This window comes from Brachycentrus maculatus, unplaced genomic scaffold, assembly GCF_059751285.1.
Source record: "Brachycentrus maculatus isolate JH-2025_06_01 unplaced genomic scaffold, ASM5975128v1 h1tg000678l, whole genome shotgun sequence".
NCBI classification, from domain to species: Eukaryota; Metazoa; Arthropoda; class Insecta; order Trichoptera; family Brachycentridae; genus Brachycentrus; species Brachycentrus maculatus.
Window position 1 is genome coordinate 73727 of NW_028281410.1, and position 12260 is coordinate 85986.

General features: G+C 30.8%; 1 protein-coding gene across 3 annotated transcripts in view; it reads right to left on the reverse strand.

The window, feature by feature from the left end:
• Window positions 1–12260, reverse strand: part of LOC148300656 (proline dehydrogenase 1, mitochondrial-like) — a 51717-nt gene that overhangs the window by 12895 nt on the left and 26562 nt on the right. For 2 of the 3 annotated variants that reach the window (XM_088274459.1, XM_088274461.1), the window contains exons 4-5: window positions 2381–2562; window positions 1340–1381 (exon numbers count right to left, since the gene is read on the reverse strand). In XM_088274459.1, the coding sequence (XP_088130585.1) occupies window positions 1340–1381; window positions 2381–2562 (224 nt within the window). The remainder of the gene's footprint in view (window positions 1–1339; window positions 1382–2380; window positions 2563–12260) is intronic. The other variant, XM_088274462.1, reaches the window with a different exon arrangement.

Genomic DNA, 12260 nt, shown 5'->3' on the forward strand with positions numbered 1-12260 from the left:
TTTTTTAAACAAAAATGTGCCGGAACTTTATGTCAAGGTTTTTGCTAAAAAAATATACATTTAAATATTTATTTAAATACCATATTTTATCATTTTGACCAATTATATAAATATAGATTGTAATTACATAAGCGCAAACATTGTTTAATCTAATTGATTTTAAAAATTAAAAAAAAAAAATATATATATATATATATATATATATATATATATATATATATATATAAATATATATATATATATATATATATATATATATATATATATATATATATATATATATATATATATATATATATATATATATATATATATATATATATATATATATATATATATAATATATATATATATATATATATATATATATATATATATATATATATATATATATATATATATATATATATATATATATATATATATATATATATATATATATATATATATATATATATATATATATATATATATATATATATATATATATATATATATATATAATATATATATATATATATATATATATATATATATATATATATATATATAAATATATATATATATATATATATATATATATATAATATATATATATATATATATATATATATATATATATATATATATATATATATATATATATATATATATATATATATATATATATATATATATATATATATATATATATATATATATATATATATATATATATATATATATATATATATATATATATATATATATATATATATATATATATATAAATATATATAAATATATATATATATATATATATATATATATATATATATATATATATATATATATATATATATATATATATATATATATATATATATGTGGCGAATGTTAGTGGGAAAAGAAGCAGAGGAAGACCAAGAAAAACATGGCACGATCAGGTATGCCAAATACTTGAAAGTGGTCAGGTAGGGAGTCGTAACAATCGGCGGGTATGTATGAGGAGATGCATGAACGTGGAAGAGGCGAAGAATGTTTGCAAGGACAGAGTGGTGTGGAGCTCTATTCTCTCTGCCTACCCCTGCGGTGAAGCGGCGTGATGGTTAGTTAGTTTATAAATATTTTTGAAAAAAGGTGTCGAAACAATGTTCCACCGCGTTACATGGAAAAAAAGCTCTGCATAAAGTAAATGATAAATGATAAGGAGAGTGTTATATTTCCGCAGTATAAAGTTAACAATGCTTGTAATATAAAAAATAGATTTATCAACTTTAATATTCGCCCACCTCTGTCAAGGGATGTTAGGGATGAAAAATAGATATGGATTTTAAAGCAGTAAAATGTAATATCTAACCAGCTTCATGCGCATAGGTTTTGTCAATATGTCGGTCAGATACTGGCGACCGACATACGGGTTAGCAACATTTTGGCAGTGGGTGGAGAAATACATTTTCAACAGGAACAATGTTAATATTTGGAGGGAGGCATAGAACAGAAAAGAAGAAAAAATTAAGTTAATAACACATAAAATCCAGGAAAAGTGTGAGTACAAGAATACAGCCAACAATTCAACAATTTAACAATGCAACAACGATTTATTCAACAACAAAAAATTATAACGTAGTCATACAGGAGAAAGTGACCAAGTGCATTTTTTACAAAAACGTGATCATTGACCATTTGATATCTTACTAGCTTAATATTGCCCTAAAAAAATCCCAAAGGATTTTAAACTTGAAAGTATCATATATTGACTTGTTAAAAATGACTAACTGCATTGATGTTTATTTTCTTGCCAAGCAAAAGTGACTTAAATGGCCCTCCTGAACATTTTACGTTTTGGTAGTTGGTCACTTTCTCCTGTACGACTACAATATATATAACAATATTCAAGGCATATATATCAAAAGTAAGCACGAAGACTTAAAAGGTGTAGAAGAATCCCGCTGAAGAAGAGACATAAGGGGTTGATGGTCTCAGGTGGCATTCTAAGGACATGTCCCAACCATGTCCACCTTCTCCTCTTCAGGACTTCCAGTATGAGGGGCTGTTGAGTTCTTCTCCTCACATCGTCATTCTTGACGAAGTCATACCACTTTATACCCAGTATTCGCCTCAGGCACCTATTTTCAAAACTTGCTAGTTTCTTGCTTTGAGCTTTGGTGAGCTACTAGTATTAGCACATTGCATCACCATACAATGTACTAATACTAGTAGAAAATGTCTGAGTTACCAGTCAACCTTCCTGCATTCCACACGGTGGAGTGTGCCTACACAGGTTGATAATTTAGCATGGGAACTTGTAGTTGTGCTGACATAGGTTGATATTTTACTATGGGAATGTAAACTCATAGTTGTGACGATGATTGATATGGGAATATGAACTAGTATTTACCGGCAACGGATTCGAGGCACTTGAGGAAGATCTCTGTGTTCTTCTCGCACGTGGCCTCATTGAGGTAGAAGTAGGTCCTGGCGGATTGCACCTTGTAGCGCCGATCGGCGAAGGACTTGTTCACTTGATATTGCGGCATGGAGGCTCCTTCAGCCTTGTCACCGGCCTCCGAAACGGAAGAGCTGCAAAAGAAAAATGCACCAATAAGATCATCACTTTTCTAGTTCATCTGGAGAGAGGCAGACCATGAGAAGGAAAGAATTAAGACTTGTAAGGCTCTAAGCTATTTGAAATATGGGGTCCTTTATAAGTATAATATTTTGAGAAATAAAAAGACTTTGTTTTTTGATCCACTCACATTTTTATTAACAACCAACTACATTTTGAGTGTGTCCAAATACTTGTTCACAAAATCTGGATTATCTCCAATTACAGGAGTTATTTTCATATTAGTTATATGAGTTAGATGTCTCTAGTGAAGTTCTAGTGATTCAAGAACAAGGTTTCTAAATTGGTTCATATATATAGAACTTCCAAGAATTTGAGTAGTGTGGTTGTCAATAATGGGTAGAATTGGTGAATGTTACAGGTGTGTAAAGTGATCACTTAATCCAGCCTATGACAGTCGTCAGCCCCGTAAATGCCCAGACTTCCATATTCTTCTTCATCTTTGATGAGATGTCAAAAAATAATATGAAAACAACCAACTAGTTTCGGCAACAACCTGTTGCCCTCTTCAGGGTTTAATTTGCCCTGAAGAGGGCAACAGTTTGTTGCCGAAACTAGTTGGTTGTTAGTAAAAATGTGAGTGGATCAAAAAACAAAGTCTTTTTATTTCTCAAAATAATATATCAATATGATCCACAAAGTTAATGCTATCAATATTCAATACATCCTTTATAAGTATTTAAGTATACAGTAGAACCTCTTATAACGAGCATAATTCATTCCAGCATCTTACATATTAAACGAAACACTTGTTATGCGAAACATTTTTTCCCATATAAATCAATGTAAAATACGATAATGCATTCCTTGCCGAAAGTATAATAATTTTTTTATATATTTTTATTAACGTTTATAAATACCATAATGCGTAGGATTGGTGAATGTTACACGTGTGCAAAGCGATCACTTAAACCAGACTATGACAGTCATCAGCCCCGTTAATGCCCAGACGTCCATATTCTTCTTCATCTTTGATGAGATGTCAAAAAATAATATGAATAATTAATACTTTGCAGCTAGAAAATTCTATAAAGACATTTGTTTTTGCTGACTGAAAATTTTGGGGAAAATGTGTTACGGCATTATCATTGAATAAATTTGAAGCACTAATAGCCACATCCCTAATATTAATGCTTCTTACTGTACGATGCAACAGTTTCCTATGCTTTCAGCTATTGAGCTAGAAGATTGTTCCCGTAAATGCCCAGACTTTAATATTTTTCTTCACCATATTGAGATGTACACGTTTTGAGTGTGTCCAAATATTTGGACACACTCAAAATGTTGTAAGTAAATTATCTGGTCAAATTACAAGCTTAAATAATAAAAATGAAAATGGTATTTTCTGGCGTTTCTCATGTGTGTGATTATAATCCAGGATTCGGACTTCACATACTAATATAAGAGTTTCTGCTTAGTAAAAAAGCCTCTTTACATCTCACCAATAGATGTCTCTAGTGAAGTTCTAGTGATTCAAGAACAAGGTTTCTAAATAGGTTCATATATATAGAACTTCCAAGAATTTGAGTATTCTTCCATATTCTTCTTCATCTGTGATGAGATGTCAAAAAAAGTATGTTGAGATGTCATTAAAATGTTATGAATATTGCTATTTTTAGCATTCATTTGAATGGTTATTCTGAAACTGGTATGTAGTCATGAGGTAGTGTTTTAAAGTGGTATTACACAAAGTGAACGATGAATGATAATGAGGGCTGATAAAGAGGATTCAACTACCCGGAATTTCACAGTCCGGCAGTCCGGTTTTGAAAAATTAAAGCGACTACGACTGTTTAGCGTGATCGAATTTACGCGCAACGTGTTCACGCACTGATCAAGAACTGAACAAGAAGAAAATGGACAAAAGCACAAGCCAATCCAAGCAAATCATCGTTTTAAAAAGCTAGCTAAAATGCCAGACAATGAAATTCTGTGTAGTGGACAAAGGCCCGGAGAGTGTTATATAACCATACCGCAAAGATAACAATGCATTAAATATACAAGATATAATAATAATAAAAACCCTAATCCGCACCCAAATGGTGCATAGGGCACTGTGTCATATAAACGCAGTGTTATCTTGATCGTTTATACATGAAGGAAAGCTGATCAGCCCTCCGCTTCAGGTACCAGTCCATGGTAATTTTTGGTTAAATACTACAGTGAAAAAATCACTAATATTTATTTTACCCCCCTTGGGAATCGAAAACGGGACCTCCAGAACGGTAGCCGAGCGTGCTGACCATTACACTACGGAGGCGGACTACAAGATATACTTTAAGATAAACCATAACGAGTCGAAGGAGGCAATAACTCATTTACATATACATATTTTCAAGTTCAAGGGGCAGCCGCATACTGATCAAATGATTTTAAAAATCATTACTACATCCTTATGGTAGGTAGATACTTTAACAAAATTATATGAGTGGTTGTATGGGGCAATCTGAACTGATCTAATTAATAAAAAATGGACCTCCAGGGCTATTCAATCGATATTATAAGTATCTCAACTTATAATATGAAAACGTCTACTGTTGTCTCCCATAAATTATTGCTACCCGTGTTAAAACTGTCACTTAGAATTGTATAGATACATAAGGACCGTAGTCCATTTGATCTTCACATTCGTTTGATAATGCCCTAACAAGGCGAAACAATTGTCACAATATAATTTTTTATGTCTTTTTGTTAATAAAATACAACTTAGTAGACTCAAAAAATCTGTGTTTGATTTAAAATAAATACATAGATATTATAGGTGTCTCAACTTGATATGAAAACGTCTATCATAGTTTATATATATATATATATATATATATACACACACATATATATATATATATATATATATATATATATATATATATATATAAATATATAAATATATATATATATATATATATATATATATATATATATATATATATATATATATATATATATATATATATATATATATATATATATATATATATATATATATATATATATATATATATATATATATATATATATATATATATATATATATATATATATTTATATATATTTATATATATTTATATATATATATATATATATATATATATATATATATATATATATATATATATATATATATATATATATATATATATATATATATATATATATATATATATATATATATATATATATATATATATATATATATATATATATATATATATATATATATATATATATTAAGGGTTTTTTTCAATGTAAGGCGGCGGAAGACGTTCCGGCACCGTTTTCACAGATTTTTTTTTTAAATCAAACAAATAGACAATACAATGTTTGCGCAATTACAATATTTATTTATTTAATTCGTCAAAATGATAAAATATGGTATTGTAGCCTCCGTAAATATTGTCCGCCTCCGTAGTGTAATGGTCAGCATGCTCAGCTACCGTTCTGGAGGTCCCGGGTTCGATTCCCAAGGGGGGTAAAATAAATATAAGTGATTTTTTTACTGTAATATTTATTCAATATTATTACCCTGGACTGGTACCTGAAGCGGAGGGCTGATCACCTTTCCTTCATGTGTAAACGATCAAGATAACGCTGCGTTTATATGACGCAGTGCCTTATGCACCATTGGGGTGCGGATAAGGGTTTTATATATATTTATATATTGTAATTAACATTTAAATGATATTTGATTAAGTATATATATTTTTTATATCATTTTAAATAAAAATGAAAATAATAATAATTACATATATGAAAAATAACTCGAAATTACAATATAGTAAAATATACGAGTAAGTATATATTGGAATTTGATTTATTAGAACATATTGCGTATTGTATATAAAATGTCGTAATAATCGCCGGGTATGTATGAGGAGATGCATGAATGTAGAAGAGGCGAACAATGTTTGCACAGACAGAGTGGTGTGGCGTTCGATTCTCTCTGCCTACCCATGCGGGGAAGCGGCGTGATGGTTAGTTAGTTAGAACATATTATATATTGAAAAAATATTTTAAACTTTTTAAAAACCTATCAATAACCCTTTTCAATTAAAAATCGTATATTTACTTCGAAGAAAAACTTATTTTTAAAAACAAAAACGGTGTTTCAAGTAAAAAATTTAATTACGTTAAATGTTATTTGTGTTTAGTTTAGTGTTGTCTTTTTTATTTCCTAGAGTATATTTTTTTAAATATTGTTAAGTTGAAAACCCCTGCTTTGAGCAGTCTCCCGTTACGTCACGCATCGTCGGCTTCTTGCAGTCTCAAGGGCGATTCTGTTAAGATGACCACATTTCAATATAAACACACTGTTACCGACACAGCCACTCACCCACACGTATGTAAAATACCCTATACACACGTGGTACACACACATGCACGCATTGTAGCTAGGTACTTGACCATTCACTGCCAAGAGCGTCATTCGTCACATCGCGATCCCTGCCGCGAGTGACATGTAGGATTTTTCGTGCTAAATTAAGAATCGGTAACATAAATTATCAGCGTACTAAATGAAAAACAACTCAAATCCAGGTAGATTTGGAAAATACATTTTTAATGGCTGGAAATATTGGTAATCACTATGTACCTCGATCCGCCTCCGTAGTGTAATTGTCAACGCGCTTAGCTACAAGTACTGGATTCGATTCCCAGGGGGGGGAGTCAAATTAATTTCAGTGTTTTTGTCACTCTAATATTCATTCTGGACTGGTACCTAAAGCGGAGGGCTGCATGTGTTAACTATCAAGATAACACTGCGTTTATATGATGCAGTGCCCAATGCACCATCGGGTGCAGATGAGGGTTTGAAGACGAAGAAGATGTACCTTGATATAGGTACATCTTCTTCGTCTTCGGATTTTGAAAAATTCGGTATATCTAGTGGAACCTCGATATAACTTAAGCGCCCTTGAGGTGGTATTTTAAGAAAGTGGCGCTATGTAAATTATCATTGAAAACGAATCTCAAGGGATTTTGAATCATTCGGTATATCTAGTGGAACCTCTATATAACTTAAGCGCCCTTGCGGTAGTATTTTAAGAAAATGGCGCTATGTAAATTATCATTAAAAACGAATATCAAGGGATTTTGAATCATTCTGTTTATCTAGTGGAACCTCGATATAACTTAAGCGCCCTTGAGGTAGTATTTTAAGAAAATGGCGCTATGTAAATTATCATTGAAAACGCATCTCAAGGGGTTTTGAATCATTCTGTTTATCTAGTGGAACCTAGATATAACTTAAGCGCCCTTGAGGTAGTATTTTAAGAAAATGGCGCTATGTAAATTATCATTAAAAACGAATTTCAAGGGGGTTTTGAAACATTCTGTTTATCTAGTGGAACCTAGATATAACTTAAGCGCCCTTGGGGTAGTATTTTAAGAAAATGGCGCTATGTAAATTATCATTAAAAACGAATTTCAAGGGGGTTTTGAAACATTCTGTTTATCTAGTGGAACCTCGATATAACTTAAGCGCCCTTGAGGTGGTATTTTAAGAAAGTGGCGCTATGTAAATTATCATTGAAAACGCATCTCAAGGGGTTTTGAAACATTCGGTATATCTAGTGGAACCTAGATATAATTTAAGCAACCTTGAGGTAGTATTTTAAGAAAATGGCGCTATGTAAATTATCATTAAAACGAATCTCAAGGGATTTTGAAAATTCAGTATATCCGTGAGTGATTTATTATATCAAAATGGTACCAATTGAAATCATATATATTTTTCAAAATCAATAACATATTTAAACATGCGCCATTCAAAGTCGTTCAAGAAATAAAATAAGAGAAGTAATGTCCTTGACGGTTATCCGTCACTAAGTTGTTATGAAATTGAAATATTTGTGTAAATAACAAAAACACAAATATTTTCTTTTAAAAATAAATAAATATAATATTGTCAGCCATCAAACTGTGGAAAAAAGAATAAAAAAGCCATCAGATATCAGCTGACTATAAAATAACAGGTCGCCGATGCGCTTGAAAGTTTTTGTTAGGTTAGAAATCATTCGCTTATCGCCATTGAAGAATGGTAACGTCCGAATGCCGATAATAATGGCTAATTATTGCACGGTTGAATGAGCGGTACATATTAACCTATTTAAAGCCTACATGTTCGTACAACAGTGCGATTCGACGATTTGTTCAAATTATACAGGTTATCAACATCAAATTGGACGTTTTAAAAAACCAAATTAAACGTTATACTTATCAAATTGGACGTTCAACCGATCAAAATTGATTTTACATATCAAGTTGGACGTTTTTCATATCAATCTGAACGTTTTACAAACCAAATTGTTATCCTAACAAATCAAATATTGAATGCCTAACAAATCAAATAGAACGTTTTACATATCAAACAGGACGTTTTACAAATATAATTTGGTTTATTACAAATCAAATTTGACGTCTTACAAATCAATTAAGACTTTTAACATAACAAAATGGACGTTATAAAATCTAATCTGGACGTCTTAAAAATCGAATTCGACATTTAACATATCCAATGGGACGTTTTACGAATCAATTAGGACGTTTGATAATAAGATTGGATGTCTTAAAAATCAAGTCTCATAACTCATATTGGACACCTTACAAATCTAATAGACGTTTAATAAATAATTTTGGACGTTCAACTAATAAAATGGGACGTTTTAGAATATGACGAAATTAGATGTTTAACAAATCAAATTGTATGTTTTATAAACGAAATTGGACGTTTTACAATACAAATTGGACGTTTGGGTACTCAGTAAGGGCACATTATTATACATTGTAATAATGTGTGTTACGAAAAATATATTTAAAAAAAACTTTTCATTGATCGATTCGGCAGTCACTTTGTGGTAAAATCTATCCATTTTAATCAAAGTTTTACATATTAAATACTACTTTTTCTTAAAATCCATTGCGACACGTAATTCGATGCATTCCGCATCATACAGTATTTGAAAATGATGCGGAATGCATCGAAACACGTGTCACAATAGATTTTAAGAAAAAGTGGTATTTACTAAGTAAAACTAAAATAAATAAATAAAAAATAATACGTATTTTTTGACGCATAAACAAGGTTAAACTAATATTTTAACTAGGTCTCTCTGAAATACATACATCAACTTGCAATCGACAGTAATGGCGTATCATCACGACACATTTAGATTTTCATGTTTGCGCGGCATATTTAAAATTTTACCTACAAAAACCACAAAAAACAAATAATTAGGGGGGTTGTTTTAAGCACGCGAATGCGTTTAGGAACGTTCAGCCTGGCTAGCTATGAACCCCAAGGAAATTTTGAATAGTTCGTCAGATATCGCTCACTCCTTTCAAGAACGTCATAAATCAAAAATCGTCAATTTTCAGTTGTGCATGTTTTCGGAATGCCCAGAAAATGTGCTATATCCCAGCAAAACAGGCATATTTTTAGCTTAATATTTACCCGCTACAGGGCAGAAACTGTTGTTTTTGCATTTTGAAGAAAAGGTATTGTTTAATAATTTTTTAAATAAACTAAATATTTTTCAAATGGCGAAAAAACCTTCAGGTTTTACCTAAAAAGATCTGTTACACAGTAAAAAGTTCAATAAGTGGCTTGATATTTATTTTTAATACATTGTATTATATTTTTAAACTTTAAAAACGTTCTACTGAAAAATGAAGTTTTTTAATTTATGACGTTCTTGAAAGGAGTGAGCGATATTTCTTATCTCCATAATAGATGATGCTTCGCATAACGAACGTCGTGCACAACAAACTTTCTGTTTACAACATTTTAAGTGTGTACAAATACTTGTTCACAAATCTGTATTATTATATCTCCGACTAGGAGTTATTTTTCAAGGTAATTTTTGACATCGCTCACTCCTTTCAACACCGTCATATTTCAAAAAACTTGATTTTCCAGAAGATCGTTTTTAAAGTTTAAGAATATAAAAAAAAAATATTTAAAATAAATATCAAGCCACTTTTTGAACTTTTTACTGTGCAACAGATCTTTTTAGGTAAAACCTGATGGTTTTTTCTTCATTTGAAAAATATTTAGTTATATGTATTTTAAAAAAATAATTAAACAAATATCTTTTTTTCAAAATGCAAAAACATCACTTTCTGCCGTGTAGCGGGTAAATATTAAGTTAAAAATATGCCGCTTTTGCTGGGATATAGTACATTTTCTGGCCATTCCGAAAACATGCACATCTGAAAATCGGCTATTTTTGATATATGGCGTTGTTGAAAGGAGTGAGCGACAGGTCAAAAAATAAAAATAAAATAAGTCCTAATTTGTGAAAATCCAGATTTGTGAACAAGCGTTTGGGGAAGGAAGGAACAGACAATCCTGGAAAGGTTTTTCAAAAAGCCAGCAGACAAGAATCAAAGGATGGAAGAGAGAATTCGACCATACAACCCTCATTAGTCTCTCCCAAACTTGAGTCTAAATAAAAAAATTAAGAAAAAAAGCGAGAATCGTTTTTATGCTGCTCTTCTTCTTCATCTTGTAAGCCTTGTGGCCTCTTTTTACGAGGGATTAGCCTCCTGCGATGTCGATGTCCAGCTATCGACCCATCTCTTTGATGGTCTGACCTGGAGTCGTCTTCCATGGGGTTGGTACAGTGCGATGTGGGGGAGTCTGGATGAATCCATTCTTCTCACATGTGCATAATATTGTCTCCTTCGTTGCCTTCCCCACCTAACGACATCTTCGATCTCGCATATATCCCTGATCACATCACTTTATTTCACAATAAAGAACAAATATTTTTAAGTATTGTTATGGAAAAACACGTTTCACATAACGAACCTAACCTAACCTAACGACATCTTCGATCTCGCATATATCCCTGATCACAATACTATATTTTACAATAAAGAACAAATATTTTTAAACATGTATTGTTATGGAAAAACGCGTTTCACATAACGAACCTAACCTAACCTAACCTAACGACATCTTCGATCTCGCACATATCCCTGATCACATTACTATATTTTACAATAAAGAACAAATATTTTTAAACATGTATTGTTATGGAAAAACGCGTTTCACTTAACGAATTTTTCGCATAACAAACTTGCCCACGGAACGAATTAAGTACGTTGTGCGAGACGTTACTGTAACTGCAACAGTTAGTATCTACAGTAAATGTATTTTTTAGTCACTTTTACACGTACACTTTGTAGAATAATAATAATAATAATAAACGAAAAATATTTCAATATTCCTCCTCTATGTTGAGATATCAATATAAAAATATGACATAGTTTTTTCATTATTTTTTTAAAAAAAAATTTCCACAAATCCAAATTAAAACTAATCTTACAATGATTAAAGAAAACACTTCGTTTTTTACCACTTGAGTTTTATTATAGACTACATGTTTCAGAACTTCCATCATTCAGGTCTGTATAATAACTGTTATTATACAGGCTGTTATTATAAAGACCTGAATGATGGAAGTTTAACTTCTGAAACATGTAGTCTATAATAAAACTCAAGTGGTAAAAAACGAAGTGTTTTCTTTAATCATTGTAACATGTCTTACCACAAAGTTAATGCCTAAACAATAAATAAAATAAAACTAATCTTCAAACATTTTTTTACAGAGTATTTAAATTAAAAGCTGTCCCACCGCATTCACAGATCTGA